General features: G+C 37.4%; 1 protein-coding gene across 3 annotated transcripts in view; it reads right to left on the bottom strand.

Moving 5' to 3' along the window:
- The window catches only part of LOC127433638 (transforming acidic coiled-coil-containing protein 1-like), a 48,458-nt gene that overhangs the window by 22,171 nt on the left and 8,310 nt on the right, over nt 1-17,977 (bottom strand). Inside the window, exons 1-2 of one of the 3 annotated variants that reach the window (XM_051685699.1) lie at nt 5,412-5,951; nt 3,003-3,106 (exon numbers count right to left, since the gene is read on the bottom strand). In XM_051685699.1, the coding sequence (XP_051541659.1) occupies nt 3,003-3,106; nt 5,412-5,584 (277 nt within the window). In that variant the 5' untranslated portion in view covers nt 5,585-5,951. Of the gene's footprint in view, nt 1-3,002; nt 3,107-5,411; nt 5,952-17,977 lie in introns of those variants that run through there. The other 2 variants (XM_051685700.1, XM_051685701.1) reach the window with 2 other exon arrangements.

A 17,977-nucleotide genomic window follows, 5' to 3' on the forward strand; every position in this document is an offset into this window, starting at 1 on the left:
AGAGGTACTATAAAACTTTACAATAAGATTTTATACATTGACATTTGTTTATGTATTAGGTATTTTAAACAGCATTTATTCATCTTGGTTAATTGTAATTTATAAACATGCTATTGTTCATTGCTAGTTCATGTTAGTTCATAATGCACTAACCCATGTTAACATGTTGAAATGAACATTTATTAATAAATGCAGTAAAAGGATTGCTCACTGTTAGTTCATGTTAACAATTGCACTAATTAATGATAACGTAATCAATCTTATTGTAAAGTGTTACCAAAAAGAAAGTTTAAAGGGTTTTAGCAAGAGCTAGCAAGCCTGCTAACTAACCCATAACTTAACCCTATTTTAATGCAATGCAAATGTGTGTTTTAGAGTGTCTGTCTGTGTGTGTTATCCAGAGAAAAGAATTAATCACATGATGTTCTCCGCTGCAGGCCTATGACCTTGGCCATTGATAAGCGTGCTCTGAGAGAAGTGGACACTTTTTTTGAACACCAAACCCCTGAATTCCAAGCTGTGCGCTGTTCCCACACACTGCAAAACATTTTGAGTTGGTTAAACTTAGAAACGAAAGTTCATCTGCTGCCTTAAAAACATGAGTAAACTCAACTTGAAGATAACCTTTGTTTCAACTCAAATAGTTACATTTTACAAGTTGTTTAACTAATGATCATTTGTTGTTTCAACTTGATATTCTGAGTTAAAACAACTTACTGTTACATTATCAATTCAAGAAAACTCACTTTATCTTGTCAAATAAACATACAATTCCTCACTATTTCAACTCACATTTTCAAGTTAAGATAACTTAAACTATATTCATATCAATTGTCATTTTATGTTAAAAGCACTAATGTTTTTAAATTGTTTCTTAAATGCATTCATCTTGACTAATAATGGCAAATTTGCCAGTTTCCTTATTTACACTGAATGAATTTACAACTTATCTGCTCAAAAATATAAAATGTATTTTAACAAGACCAATGTTACACAAGCTTTAACACTGGCTTGGGAATTAATTCCTACTAGGACAACAGGTTCTAATAAAGACTGGTTGTAAAAACACCAATTTCATCAAAATATAATATCCAGGTTTCTCCAATGTTTTACAGAACTGGTGCAGACACATTCGCAGAGCGCAGTCAATGTGCTGAATTTTTTACCACGCAAGAAAGTGGCAACATAATTACATTTTATCAACACAAATTAAAAACTACAAACTCACCTCACAACTTCTCTGTATTTCCCACTCAGTATCACCTCTCCTCCTCCTCCCCCTCCCCTTTCCCTTTTTTCAACTTATAACTTACAGACATGAGTTAAATGAACATTGAAAACCCAGACAAAACTCACAAGTAGTCAAGACAATGAATTACTTTAAGTTTAATTTTTTGAAAACTTATAAACTTGAGTTCAATATCCAAAACTTGTCATGACAATTGGCGTTAAAGATAAGAAATAAGTTAACATAACTTAATGGGGCTATCATGTTTTACAGTGCACTGGGTCAGAGGCCTCTCTTTACACAAACCTCTCTTTTCCAACCTCAAAACCTCCTCCACTCCATTACACATGCATAACTAATACTGTCCGAGCTGTTTTGATTCAGACTAGGGTCGAAATGAACTAATATTGCCAAATCCTTATAATTGAAACACAGTAACTCTTCCTCACTGAAGAAATCATTGGAAACTTAATCAGAGACAAAAATACATGTGTTTTCGTGTGTGAGCTTACCGGTAGTGATGAGTCCAATTTTAGATTTAAGGTTTATGTGGTTTTAATGGGCAGATAAATTCCTCAAAAAGAGGCAGGGAAAGTGCAGCTGTTTTTAGTTACAGTGATATGGCACAAGTCCTTCAATCTAGACACGTGTCCGATGGGATAGAGGAAAATCTAAAGAAAACTAAGCTGCAGTGTCTTTTAAGTAAAATAAATTGTTCTACATAAGAAGCGGGTAAAGGGGGGCCTGGGTAGCTCAGCGAGTATTGACGCTGACTACCAGGGTATTGAGTTCGAATCCAGGGTGTGCTGAGTGACTCCAGCCAGGTCTCCTAAGCAACCAAATTGGCCCAGTTGCTAGGGAGGGTAGAGTCACATGGGGTAACCTCCTCGTGGTCACGATAAAGTGGCTCTCGCTCTCAATGGGGCACGTGGTAAGTTGTGTGTGGATCGCGGAGAGTAGCATGAGCCTCCCGTGCTGTGAGTCTCCACGGTGTCATGCACAACAAGTCACGTGATAAGATGCGCGGATTGACTGTCTCAGAAGTGGAGGCAACTGAGACTTGTCTTCCGCCACACGGATTGAGGTGAGTAACCTCACCACCACGAGGACCTACTAAGTAGTGGGAATTGGGCATTCCAAATTGGGAGAAAAGGGGATAAAAAAAAATACATAAAAAGAAACAGGTAAAGAACATTGATCAAAGCTGACTGATGCAGTGCTCACATAAATGTGAGGTCAAAAAGAATTAAGCCAGTCTGTAGGTTTAAAAACGAACGTAGTTTTTTTTCTAACTAAGACCTAGTTTTTATTTGACTGGCCTTTTTAACATTAATGTCCAAATCGCAAATAAAAATTGTTCTTTTAATGATTCAAATGAAAATATTTGCAAAGTGTCTGTATGTAAATCACTAGAATGTAGGAGACACATTTGTTTAGAAGAATATGTTGGCATGCTAAAGATTCTGAGATTCTAAAGATTTTTTTTTTTTACTGATTCTTTCAAATGAACAACTGAAATGAACCAGACTTCCCCATACTACTTTTGAATGACAAGAACTGCTATTATGAAAAATACACTGTAAAAAAAAAGGATTCTAAAAGATCAACTCAAATCACACTGAGAGACATTCTCTCCTCCTGTTGTCATGGCAACATCGTATGGTATGAGAGGAATAGACACGTGTAGCGACAGGTGCTTTGTGGCACTTCTGAATCTACAACTTCTTAATCAGTGTCTCTCGCTCATTTTAAGGTATATGAGATTTTCTGTTACCTATGCTCTCAGTAACTGGATGATCCAATGCTGTCGGCTCTTTCAGTGGCTGATGGACAGGTGTCTCAGCTTCAGGTGTTTCAAATTGGCCCTCTGAATCTGAACTGAAGGGAAGAGAAACAGTGTGGTTAGTCACAGAACAGTTCTCAGATCTGTACTCAGTTGACATTGCACTAGTTATCTGGCACTGCTTAATTTGAATCCGGTAGACAGTGCTGATTTCGGATCAGTTTGAGCACTTTGTATCAAAAGACATGAATATTTACTAAAACAATACGCACATATGGCTCAAAGCTTTAGCCTTTGGTAAAACAAAACTGGTCTAAGCACATGACATCCTTATTAAATAATAACAATGTTTCCCTGGCTGCTACATAAATACTTTCTGCATATCATGGTACATTAGATATGAGTCTATTCTGATGGTTTGCTCTCCATTTATGCTCATGTTCATTTTTAGGATACACTGAAGAGCTTTCTAGATTAACATTCTCACAGGAGAGCGTAACGGCCATGAGCCTGAGTGGAAAGGGAAGAATTGTGAATCTGTTATGTATGTGTGTGTGCTGTGTGTAATCAGTCCCCAAGTCTGGGAGAACTGCCCAGTCCTGTTGCACTGGCCACCTGCAGTCCCACATTACCGTTAGGAAGGTAATCGTTACTAGTTCAGTTCACAGAAACAAAAACAATTGACCATGGAGGAACCTGAGTCCTATACAAACAAATAGACTGAAATGTTGACGGTAGCTCCATGAAAAGATGAAGACCAAAACATAAAAATGTCAGTCATGTTCTATTGTTACTCCAAATCAACCATACTTAAAACGCTAATTCACTGTGTTAAAAAAAAAAAAAAAAAAAAAAAAAAAAATCTGCACATTTTATACCTCTGCTATACACAGAAATGAGCAACCCTCTAAATAATATGTGGGTGGGTTCCTAAGTGCTTTTATAAGTGTATTTGCAAGTCTTTTCTCATTCAAAAGACATGATTTTGCAAATCTTTCAGGCCATTGTTCAGGTTTGTGTAGTGATTAATTGCCAGTAGTCTCTCAGGCTGCAAGGTGTGAGGAAAGAAAGGAATCCTTTAACAAAAGTAATGTCAGCAGACTGCCTGACAACAGCACATAGACAGGATGTCAGCAACACAGCTTAGGGGAACCAAAACAAAATGTAATTCTCACCCAGACTATACAGATGAATGAAACATTTAAAACATAGAAATGTAGATAACTAGATTTTTACATTGTATGATGAAAATGGTGGTGGTGCCACCACGATGGTAGGGTGTTATGGTAATTGACAGGGTGTTGTTATGCGGTTACCAAAATTATCTGATTGGTTTTTATTGTGTTGCTATGTGGTTGCTAGGGTTATCTGGGTGGTTGCTAGGGCATTACTAGGGTGTATAACTGGACCTAGTCAAAAGAGCCCTTCTCAGTAATATTCTGGTCCTGGCACTGGTCTCTTCTTCAATGTAAGTCTATGGAAATTCCACACCCCTATTTAAAAAAAACAAAGCAGTCGTAGTGTGCATGTTTCAATTGAGTCTGTATTGGCTCGCGGTCAAAAGAGTACACTTTAAAAGGCTGAGCACTCTACTGTGCAGGAGACTTAACGGCACGTGGAACAATTTTATATACCCTAGCAATTAGAGTCATGAGTTTGTTCAAACCCCTAACCCAAGTTATGAAAAATAGTAATGCCTCATCAATCACCACAAATTAAACATTTGAAAAACATATATGTAAAAGGTAAAACTATGTATAGACAAATAAGTTTCCTAACTTTTAACAAAAGAAACCAGTGCAGGCAAAGACAGTGTTATCTGCGGGCAAGGAAACTAGCCGTGTTACTGTTGGGGGGCTGGGAGAGGAGAACGGTTATATTCTGATCTTTTTCTGAGCACAGGAGCACATTAGTCTAACAGTTAAAGCCTGACCCATGCAGACTTCCTAAGGAAATCCCCCAATACTGCTGAAAACACCCACAAACACATACACGCAGATGAACAAACATGTGTGCACAATACTTTCACCAACCATTACTAGAGCACCAACAGACATCAACATTCAGAGCCTCTGATCTTTGTCTGCCTTGATCCATGTGGCTGACAGTTAAGTCGTCGTTGTCTGCACAGCATTCCGTACAGTTATCACCTCCATTTAACTCAAACAGGTGGCAGTGGAGGCAGCTTATCAAAGGTTGGACTGATCTTGGATCTGTTTCTAGGTTCTCTTAACTATGGGTAAGGTATGACATTGATTTAGGAAAGACATCCTAAAGAACAGATTTCCACTTCCTCTCTGAAAAGCAAACCAAACCCCCAACTTTGTATCCCTTCGCAGAGCATATCTCATTTCCTTGGTCATGGTGGGGAGTTCACCGAACACAAGGTTTTAGACTTGCCTGCAGCCATGAGACCTTTCATCCTCCTCTTGATCTCTTTTTAGGGCCTCTTGCACTTCTTCTGTGAGAAGCTCGTCGTCCATCCTTGAATCCGTCTCCCCTTCTTCCTCTCCTCCTCCCCTAACTGCTGTCCAGGTCCATTTGGCCCACTGTACGGGTGACAGCCAAGACATTTCTGACTTCTTGCTTGTGATCTGCCAAACGTTTACTGGAACACCTTCTGGATGAATACAAACTAGTGAGTCACTCTCTCCTTCCCTCTTTTACTCTCCTCTCTTGCAGATGTTTTTCTCAGTGGCAGGCAGAATTTCACGTGGTCATAAAGCTAAGCTTCATGTTTTTGTCACAAAGCCTCTTTGCTTCCTGCTGCGTGCGGAACCACTCATGCGACTGTAGATCTTCAGTTTTCTTTCAACTTCCTCTATCTGAGTGCAAAAGAGAAGAGACAAGTCTACTCTGCCTACTTTTCTCTCACCCTCAGAGCACAGAATACCACAGCAAAGATCAGCTGGCTGCCAGATAACTCCCTGCCCCCTCCCTTTCAGGATTAGACTATTGAATAGAAGCAAATGGGGGGAGAAGAGTTGAGACTGCTTGTTTCTCTGGTGTGGCTGACCCAGTAACCCCTGTGGTATAGGAATGGTAGCTTCCGCCCAAAGCAGAACTGCCTTTCCCATATGAAAATCAGTAGAAGGGAACACAAACTGAGGCTCAAGGGGAGGGAGATGGGGGCTTCATGGTTTCGGTAGGGAGACTGTGGAATGCAGGGCTGAGATGCTGCTCAGTCTTTTTCCATTAACCAGCTCTGCCCTTGAGCTCCGGCTCACAACCAGGAAAACCTGTTCTCTCACTCTTGCTTTCACACAGTCACACATGTGCACACACATTTTGCTACCTGCTTGGAATGCCCAAGTGTAGTGCCTCGGGGACTCGCCGTTCCCATGACTAATTTGTACTCAAACCAACATCCTTTTCCAAAGAAAAGACTGAAAAAAAAGTGGAAAAGCAAAGAAAGCGCCTTTGGATGCCAAACCATGTTGACAATTGGATATCAGAATTTATAAAAGCAGGCAAACCTAGATAGCTACAACAACAGTGCTCATCTGAAGGATTGTACCTAGTGGATTCTACCTGTTTTTCAATTGATGCTGGTAACCTCGAAATATCAAAATATCAGACAATTAATTGGCCTGGCTTATATGTCACACATTTTTCCTATACAAAATTTAGAAAACACACCATTTAAAAATCACAGTTGCCTAGAAACACACATAAAAGCACAAATAAAGCCTACAGTGTCCAAAGTACACTTGGCGTACAGATTATATAATTAATCTTCATTAAATAAACCACGCTCAAGCATTCATTCGATGTATACCACACAAAAATCTTGCCTCAACACCACATCCTTTGATCACTGTCAACAGTCTAAAAATAAAGCCCCAATGAGACTGTGTTGCTGGTTGCTGCCATCACAAAGTCAAGCAACACCAGAGCACAGTTCTGGAGGCCTTAACTCAAAAGGATTGAGCTTTGACAAAATGTCCTGAGTATTGATAGTACTGAGTGCAAAGATATGGTGAACTTAAATCTTTATGAAACCTCTACTGGACCATGAAAAGCAGATGTTTATGGACATTAAGCAAGCCAAGCAGACCTAAATTTGGCGGTTTCTCAGACAGTTTGGGGAAAAGTTGGGGAAAAGTCCTGAAGGAGTGTGCATCTGTGCTTCTAATTACAAAGTCCACATTTGCAGAGGCGCACAGATCGAAGTCATTGAAGCTCTGGGTGGATCAACCCATCAGCCCATGAGTGCACTACCTCGATCAGGGCTTAAAGAAAGACACAATTCCCTTGTTAATCATCAAGAAGAAGACAATAAAATAGGGTATGACAAAAACATTTGTAGAATTCCAATCATTTGGAATTGGAACACATTTTAAGTGTTCTGGGTGTGCCTTGGACGGCACTGAGCACTGATTAACACAATGACAGTATACTAAACTTTTCTCTTCTCCAATGGAACTCTACTTTTTACAAACCGCTTCCACCATTTCCAACAGTGCCATTATAAAATCCACATGACATGCTTGAAAGTAATGAAGCCAATGTTCCAACTCGAGAGATTGTCATAATCATTAAAGTGTTGCTATTTTCCTGAAATACATTTGTTACTTGGGTGAATCCATTGTTAAAGTTTAAATTGATCCAGAAATGTTTGTCAACAGAGCAAAATAGCTCAGAGAAAAACAGTTGATTGTTACATTTATTTTAAAATAATATCCCATATGAAAAGACCAGCTTTAGATCAGCATGAATTTCCATGCTGGTTTATGTTGATTAGTGCTAGTTTGGTACTGGTCTAGCTGGTGGACCAGCATAGCTACTGTATGTTATTCTTAAACTTATCTGGTGAAGTTGGTCGACCAATACACTCTTTCTGAAATTGTTTGACCAATCAAGTCTTGTTGGCTTCCCATACTGGAAACCAGCACCCAAAACACCTGCTGGTGACCAACTTGTATTTTCAGCAGGAATGATTTGCTTTTAGTACAAAAAGTACTCAAAGACATTGAGGGGAATTTGACTGGGACAAGAGAGCCAATCAACACTTATTTTTTGTTCAGGCTAGTTTTATTTGCTGGACACAGCTGCCAGGGCCTATGAACTTATGATGTCAGGCCAGCTTAACACATCATAAGAATGACACTCTCAGGCAACCTAGAGATCATCATATTCCCATCTTCAGCGCCAGGCTCAGCACGAGATCTCCTATGCTCCGAGCATCCAATCTTGGTTGAGTGTGAATGATGACATCTGCTACTAGGGAGATTTTAGTGTGGTAGCAAAGAATGCATACTCTAACTTTTTCATATTGTCACAGAATTGAATAATAGAAAACCAAAAGAAGATAATTATACTATGTGTTATTACTCATTCATCTGCAGTCAGACAACATGCTTTAACTCTTCAATGTATTAACCTGAAGGATTTGAAAACATAGCGTTTAACATTTATAACCATGCTGATTTAGTTACTAAGCTTGAAAGGATATATTAGATGTAAATAAGAGGTGACTATGGCTGAACAGAATAGAAAGAACTGAACTGAGGCAAAAGGACACAAATAAGAGAGCAGAGGCGTCTTACATAACAAGCCTTCCAAGATGGCAGAAACAGCAGGATCAACATGTATTCAAACGGCTACACCCCACTGTGCAGTAATGAGAGCCAAAAATGGCCAAGTCTGCTGCTAATAATCAGTTAGCCTAATCACACTTCACATTTTCAGAAGGACAGGCGGCATCATTGTTTTTATTCAGATACATGATAAACTAAACGAAAAAAATGTTGTACAATACTGTAACTGATCACCTATCCACTATTGATAACAGGATTTGTGTGTGACTTTTCTAATCTATATAAAGCCTTATAGAGTTCCAGTCTATTTTCAGGCCAGGAATAATCATTGTTATTTTTACTTGAGTCACAAGGCAGAGAGAACAGCTGTCCAAAAACAACTCGCATGAGAAAAACCACTCCCTTCAGAGTAAGGGTGTTTCTCAAAATGAGTGTCTTTGATTACAATATGGACATTAGTCTGTCTGTTTGCACTGAAATACTACAGCATAACTGCACAATAGAATAATTGCAAATTTTATATATATATATATATATATATATATATATATATATATATATATATATATATGAACAATTAAAATTTGAATTCAGGTTTACGTCAAGGACAGGGTAGTGTTAAGAGTTTACATGTGTATTTTTAACTGTGAAGCAAATGGACTGAATAATGAATATGACAGTAGAACTGAAGAGCTGAAAGAGATGTTATCATGGAGACAGAAATATCTTTTTACTTTCAGTTGTGGCATTTTTTGTGTGTCAAGAGGAAAACAAGCACGAGATGTATATTCAGTACGTTTTCTGACACTAAACATTTAGTCAAACTCTTGGGTGAATAAATCATGCAAAGATACAAAGTAGAGAAACATGTCATTTAAACCCTCAATGATGTCAAAGTTCCAAAATGTCTAACCTTTGTTTTTGAGACATTGAAGCAGGTTAGGGCCATAGTTTGCTCTATACCGAGAGCTGTTTTACTCTATTCCAGTGGTTAAAAAAACTACAATCATGAGCACTGCATAGCAGTCAATTGCAAAGGCTCTGCACATATTTTCCTTCCTAAATTTTCCAAGTAGGTATAGCTGCAAGCCGGAGGTCTCCAAATGGGGTGGAATTTCCAAAAAAGGGCAGGGTTACTCCAGAAGGGGGCGGAGTTACTCCAAAAGGGGGTTGTGCCAACTCTAAAAAAGGGCATCACTTCCACTCACTGTTGGGGAAAGGGTTAGGTTAGGGGCTCCCTATGTCTTTGCTGGTGGTTTGGAGCTCCTGCCCATTTTTGGAGCTCTGCCTGCAGCTATATTCTTCTCCAAGAATATCACAGTGCCACCTGGTGGTGTAAAACGGAATTATTTATAGAAACTATAAAAAAAAAAAAGTGTGGCTTCAAATGGGTACAATAAAAACACCATCACTGCATATAAACCTAATGAGTGGTTTAATAAAGGAACAAAAGGAATAAAGGATTCACCACTGGTAGACTTTAATATATATATATATATATACATATATATATATATAATATATATATAATCTTTATTTTGTATTTTTAAATCAATTAAAGCCTTCTTGAGGCATTTCACCACTAATCTAAAAATTTTTTAATTCTGTCATTGTTTACTCACACTCATGTTGTTCCAAACCCGAACAACCAACACTATTGCTGTGTTTGAATATCCATACTTCCCTACTATATAGTATGCCAAAAACATTATGCCAATGGAATAGTATGTCAAAATCCACAGCATTCATGAAGCAGTAAGTGAGAAGTACCCGGATGACCTACTATTTCCGGTGAGATTCTGAAGTGTGGATTGACTGGACACTTTACGATCCCATAATCCCTCGGGAGCTGAGACGACGTCACGTTCAAAACACTGGATTTAAAAGAACCGCGGTGAATTGTGAGTTGGACGGCTCTTCTCAACTTTAAGTGCTATATATACCAAGATAACTGTTCCCTGTGCTTAAATGGTGCTTGTTTAACAAAACCTGAGTAGATCGTTTTCACGGTTGTTGTTCTAACATCATATATTCAGGTCACGAGATGATGCCCACGTACCCGGATGAAGAGATCTATTCATACTACTCGCATGCATACCTAAAAGAACGTACTGTTTTGCCGGCAGATGAGTGCGTCCTTCATCAAATACAGTACATACTGTGACAGTATGCGTTTCGGACACAGCATATGTTAGCCTCAGTCACCATTCACTTTCATTGCATCTTTTTCCATACAATGAAAGTGAATGGTGACTGAGGCTATCAGTACCTAACATTCTGCCTTACATCTCCTGTGTTTCATGCAAGAAAGAAATTCATATGGGTTTGGAACAACACAAGGTTGAGAAATGCCACAATTTTCAGTTTTGGGTCAACTATCTTTTTAGCACAAGCATGCCATTGTCCATAGAGCAGATGCACATCCTTAATCACATGCAGAGGAATGCAGAATATAATTTCAGCTGTGACCCTCTAACCCACAACCCAAAGCAACTCCTTGTCTCGAACCCTTCAAAAAACTAGACAACAAAGAGTTCAAGAGATTAAAGAATGCCCTTATTAGCATTTCTTTAAAACAGAAAGGAATGTTTATTTGATTGAACTCACAATGTCTGTTAAACTTTTACAGTACAACTAACCCAAATCTTGATATGATCCAAGCCTTAAAAGCACTGTATACTGAACCTAATCAGAATATCATGTGTCAAATGATGTTTCTGATTAAAATTAAATTTATTAAGCACAAATTTGATGAACTAGGGGTCACATACTGTAGGGAGAATTTCCCACAAACACTACACATAGCACATGGTTAATCAAAAGCACCATAACCACCCCGCACATGAAGAGATTATGAATCATCTATTCATTTACATATGCAAATAAGCTACACAAATTGTGCCACATGCCGAACTGAGCTTACCAAAGGAAGGAAAATGGTATTGAAGTGTGAGTTCAGGACTGTAAATCTAATCGTTAACAATTTACAATAAGCTTCCATTTGTCAACATTAGTTGACATGAACTAACAACGAACAATACTTTTACAGCATTTATTAATCTTTGTTATAGTTAATTTCAATATATAGTAATACATTTTTAAAATCAAATGTTATATTTGTTAACATTAGTTAATGAACTATGAAATAACATGAACTAACAATGAACAATTGTATTTTTATTAACTACAATGAACAAAAATGGAGTCGGACCCACATTATATTAGGTGTCTTTAAAGGGTTAGTTCACCCAAAAATTAAAATTCTATCATCATTTACTCACCCTCATGCCATCCCAGATGTGTATGACTTTCTTTCTTCAGCAGAACACAAACAAAGATTTTTAGAAGAATATCTCAGCTCTGTCAGTCCATACAATGCAAGTGAATGGTGACTAGATCTTTGAAGCTCCAAATAGCACTTAAAGGCAGCAGAAAACTAATCCATATGACTCCAGTGTTTTAATTCATATCTTCAGAAGCGATATGATAGGTGTGTGAGAAACAGATCAATACTTAAGTCCTTTTTTTTTTTTACTATAAATTCTACTTTCTGCCCAGTAGGTGGTGATATGCACAAAGAAGGTGAATTGCCAAAACCAAAAAAAGAAGAATGAGAAAGTGGAGATTTATAGTAAAAAAGGATATAAATATTGATCAGTTTCTCACTCACACCTATCATATCACTTCTAAAGAAACTGATTAAACCACTGGAGTCGTTTGGATTACTTTTATGCTGCCTTTATATTATTTTTGGACCTTCAAAGTTCTGGCCATCATTCACTTACATTGTATGGACCTTCAGAGCTGAGAAATTCTTCAAAAAATTGTCATTTGTGTTCAGCAGAAGAAAGAAAGTCATACACATCTGCGATGACATGAGGGTGAGTAAATGTTAAGAGAATTTTCCTTTTCAGGTGAACTATCTCTTTTAAGCATCTGATACAATGTGCTTATTATGTGCATATGTGTTGTCACATTGTACTTATATTTAAAGTACCTGCATTTAATTAGATCTGTAGTTACACTGTTTACCTTACCCCTAATCCTAAACCTAACCGTCTCTCAACCCCAGTAGAAGTCTTGCGAGAATTTTGCAGAACAAAATGTAGTTACATAATAAGTACATTGTATTATACAAATTTGAATGATAGTACTTATTAGTTAAAGACACCTAATAAAAGTGGGACCACAAAGTTTAATAAATGCTGTAAATAAATATTGTTCATTTATAGTTCATGATATTTAATGCATTAACTAATGTTAATGAATGGAAGCTTTTTGTAAAAGGGTACCATCTAATGTAATCATCAAGCCGAACTGATGACTAGCTGATGTCTCATTTGTGCATCATTGAAGGCCTAGTAGATGGTGGTGTAATCAGATGTTAGGCAGGAAGACAGTCTCAGTCACCATTCACTTTTGAATGGTGACTGAGGCTAACATTCTGCCTAACATCTCCTCCTTGTGTTCTGCATATAAAAGAAAGTCATACTATAGTAGATTTTTATATATCAAATGTAGAAAAACACTAATATAGAATAACTTTGTGTGACCCAGGAGAGGGCATATGAGGTTACTAGAAGTGTGGACTTTTTGTGACCCAGGAGAGGGCATATGAGGACTAAAAGTGCTGATGTTACAAGAAACGCTCAGTGCACTAAGCTGTAGCAGAAATGTTGCAAGAAATACTCTTGTGTCCTCAGCTGTAAGCACAGAACAATGGTACTGAGTCATGAGAAAGCTCTGGGAAAGTACAGCAAAGTTAAAAGATTGACGCAACCAATAATCAAAGTAACTATATATGCTCAGATTGTGACGTATTATTCTTTAAAAATGTATACTTTCATGATAAATGCATTTAAAATGTTATTTTTTAAAATAGACTAAAAGCCAGGTTCCCACTATCGAAAAGAGGTCAGAGGCTCTGTGAAATAATGGTGGGAAACAGAATCCATTGGATACAAAAGATATTAAGATGGCGTAGGCATGAAGTAATGCTAGATAACAAACTGTACAAGAACTAAGGGTTTTGACAGAGAGAGTCAGATCTCAGCTGACATCTCGGGTTTGTTGGTATGTTCAATAAACTCTAACATTTGACACCTGGAACTCCTGACTTTGAGAGTTTTCTTACAGAGAGTGGAAGAAACGTTTTCCACACTCCACAACATAAAATTGGCAATCCACGAAGGGACCGGCACAGGGTCAAGTGGAGCCTCTGGGGGCTTGCTTGCACTGACTGCACAAAATCACTGGTGCCAAAAACTCAGGTAAGCAATTTTGCTTAAATGGTGTTTTTGTGAAGTCTGTTGCAAGGTCTGGCCCGGGTGGTAACTCTATAAAGGCCTTTCCGGTCTCGAACTGAATTAAATGATTAATTGGATGAAATAGAGAACTGGGTTCCAGGTTTCAAAGTTATGCATGCAAATATAAATATGTGTTGTAAATAAGTTGAAGTGCACACAAACTTTGTGGATACCGCTCTCAGGGGAGCACCAGCGACGAAGGGGAGCCTGCAGAGACAGAGGCCCCAGAGCTGGTAGAGAAGCAGTGAGCCCATAATTTGATGTTTGGCACTGCTTGTCAAAATAGCACCACTGAGAAGGCTGAATGGGCGAGTTTGAAAATCCTGCGATACCGCACTCCTAGGCAGAGGTGGGCTGCTTGGGCAGGTCCTGCGATACTGCACTCCTAGGTAGGGGTGGGCTGCATGGGCAGGTGTGTTTTGAATAATGTTGAATGCAGTGACACCAGTAAATGATAAGGAGCCCACATGGATGGTTGGCCTTTGACCTGGCTGAGAAACGGGGAGCCCACAGGGATGGTTGGCCTTGTTCTCAAAATAGCACTGCATTTAGGGCTGAATTGGCAGACACGCAAGAGGTGTGTTCACGTGTGAAAACCCAAGAGGGGTCTGTTAGTTTTGTATTGTTCGTCTTGTCTGTTCTGTGTTATCTGTGGAATTAATGTATATGTGTTGGTGGTGTTAAGTTGGTTGTGGATTTGACTGCATTGCTTTTGTGTGACGATTGTGTTGACTGTTGTGTGTTTATATTAATAATGCTGTGCTTATGCTGGCTGCAATGTGCTATGCTGTATGTGTATGAGATCAGGCTATGAGTGTGTGGGTGAGTGTACTTATATGTGACCATGTAACTGTTTTCTCATAAGAATGTGCTGTAAAGAAACAGAGATATGAGGGTTAATATCTGATATTTATGAAATTATGAAAGGTAGTTAGAAAATTCATTTAAGAACTAAAATGTCCTGAGACATTGGCTTTGTTGATTATCTGACACTAGTCAAATTATAGTTAAGGTGATCCAGATAAAGAAACATACTTATTTATAAAGAAACTAAAATAAAGTTAGGAAAAAGCACCTGTTTCTCTCTTCCACAGTGGGAGTAAATGAGTACAGGATTGAGAGTGTATGACTGAGAGAAGGAGAGAGGCTGAGCGAAGGGAGGAGCTGAAGTCAGTTTTGTTTTAGGATTTTATTGTATTTTTGAGAGCTCTGTGTTTACATAGGCCTTATGTTTGTAAAAAGTGTGAAAGTTTCTGTGTTTGTGAAAATGTTTGTATCTGTGTCTGAAAGTGTGTGTGAAGTGACTGTGAAGTGCGACTGTTTGTAAAAGTGTGAGTGAAAGCAAAAAGTTAACTCTTAGCTGGCTGGATAAGATTCAGCCTTGGGCTGTTCTTTTCATGCCATGAAGGAAGCGGAATATGAGATCAACTAAACTGAGAAAGAGCAAGTGGTATATCTGTGCTTAGAGTTAAAGATCGTATCACATTATCTGGACAAACAATAAAGTTTTGAGTCCAGTGTATTACTTTAAACTAAAGTCAACTATATAATTGGATTTTAAACAAAAGTTGTATTGAAGATAAGTGTAGTCACATTACAATAAGGTATAATTAGGGCAAACACTCCAGTGGAAATACTAACATCTAGAAATCCACTGTGTAAAAATTGATTAATAAAATCTTAAAGAAATGGGAAAGAGGAAAAAAGTTGAAACTGATTAATACATTTTTTTAACTTGAGTATGAAAAGTAAACCTTAAATGAGAAAACATCACATTCATGTGTCTGTTTTACATTCTGTCTGGTCCAGTTTATGAGAGACTAAAATTTTGAACAAAATTAAATTAAACACTGTAAAGTCTTAATATTTAAATGTAAGAACTCATGATTATTTTTTTATTTTTCTGAGTATGTGTTTGAGTATGACTGGAGAGCAAATTTACATGTGAGTTGCAGCTTTGTCAGTGTAAAATTGATCAGCCAACAAAAATAACATAGGTAGAGTTTATTATTTTGTTAGGGACTGTCTGATGGAGAGACTGGGTGAGACGCTGCTCTGTAAGCAGACTGAGCGGGAGGGGTTATACTCCGTACTGCAAATGATTGTTTGCAGACTTTGAATGGGAAAGCTCGTCTCTCTTGATGTCTCCACTCGGACAGGGGCGCCCCGAATTTAGAAAAGATAGATAGCAGATTCTTTTAGTTAAGATTAGATATTTTTTATTTTATTTTCTTGTTTTATATGCACAGTGTAGGCATTGGTTGGTCATGGGTACACTGAGAAGCTTCCTTTGAGACTAAAATTAAAGGAAAATAAATTTAAAAATGATTTGGATCATTTCATGTTCTCTGCATTTCCAATCCGCTGAAGTTGAGCTCTTAATACCTGGTTTTCTGATTTTTACGTGTGGCAGCCTTGCCAACATTGTGATGCCTTTTCCTTGGGTTCGATCTGTGACCAATCATGCCAGATAAAATGGAAAATAAAGTTCCAACCTCCAATAAGGAGGAACTAAGCAAACGTTATAAACAGTTTTGTTCAGGTGCTCTAATATCTAATAAAATTGAAAGTTTTCTTCTTTTGAATGTGCATATAATGGAAAATGTTAATTGTGCTAGAAGTTCTGATTTAAAAAATTTAAAAATATATTTTATGTATTTGATTGTAAAAAATTATTGATAATGCTAAGGAAAAATTGGTTGGTGGTGGCAGGTGAAACCCGTGGAGAAACATTAAGATTAAATTGAACATCATAACTTCCTCAATTATGAATGTTAATAACTTCATATTCATGAGTCTATTCTGTGTGTGTCTTTGATACTAAATATGTTTTACCCTTTCTTTTCTCATCATTATATGTATATTGTCTCACTAACTCATTCTAGTGAGGAACTAGTATCTCACCATTGCATATGGCTGGGCCAGATGATTTATTGAAGTTACTAATACTGCAGGTGAAAATCCAGAGAAAAAGAAGACTGAAAATGATGTGGGCTATTATCTGATTGGTCCTCCTGCTCTCATTACTGCTGGTAATCATTGCTGATTTGCCATTTCTAATGTGGATTAAAATTTCTCTGGATAAGTTGATTTCAGTCTTATATGACCAACCAGACTGCCATCAATGGGTTCAATGCCAATGTCTAAATTGTTCTGAGGGTCTAAATTTAAATCCAGCATCTAACCACTCATTCATTGAGTTGAAGAGTAAATATTACAAATTTGATGGCAAAGTTAGAGTCATCTATTGGATTGGTTACTCCCCCAAATTCCCAAAGAGTTCCCTCACTTAAAAAAAAAAAAAAAAAGGTTAGTGAGTGCTACAAAGAAGGATTGAATGTCTTTTTCTATTACTACTATTTTTATTTGCCGCAGTTTATCCATGAAAGTATCATTTAAGAGGCATACAGTTTCTGCACTGTGAATTTTGGTTCTGCTATTTAACTGAATAATTTGTTAAGAAATGCTGATAAGTATAAGAGAATAATAACTGAAAAATCTTATTGTTGAATGATGCTGAAATATATGGATATACAAAAAAAGAGTCATGAGAAATTAAAAGGACGTAGTGTAATGAGTAATTATTTCAAAGCACAAGAAAAGAGATTTGTTTGAATTTCCATTGTGCCTCTTCACTACTTTATTCTGTTTAAACTTTTACTTACTTTTCTGTTAGTTTAAAAATGTATGTTATTTTATGAGATAGAATGGAAGTTCCTTCTCCTGAGAGAGTAAGGAAAGGGAGAAAGTAATTTTACTGTTGAAGAATAACTTAAATATATTATTGTGAGATACTAAAATGAAAAAGAAGGAATAGCTGTAATGAGATTAGAAACAGCGTGAGGGAGTGGAATGTCCCCTCTCCTAATTTCTCCCCTGCCCATCTCTCACTCTCGGTCTAAGTTTGATAAGTGTCTGCTTGAAACAGAAACACAAGAGCAGAGTTTGAAGGCACATCTCTAAGTTGTTTTATTTTATTTTATTTTATTTTATTTTATATGGAAAATGATGTGATTTGACAATAATGTTAGATACAGTGATATGAAGGAGAGGTTCAAACAGCTTTCCTTATTATGATTAAAGAATTTATATATTCAGAGGGCAATCTAAAGTTAAGGGT

This window comes from Myxocyprinus asiaticus, chromosome 43 (assembly GCF_019703515.2).
Source record: "Myxocyprinus asiaticus isolate MX2 ecotype Aquarium Trade chromosome 43, UBuf_Myxa_2, whole genome shotgun sequence".
In the NCBI taxonomy this organism is placed as follows: Eukaryota; Metazoa; Chordata; class Actinopteri; order Cypriniformes; family Catostomidae; genus Myxocyprinus; species Myxocyprinus asiaticus.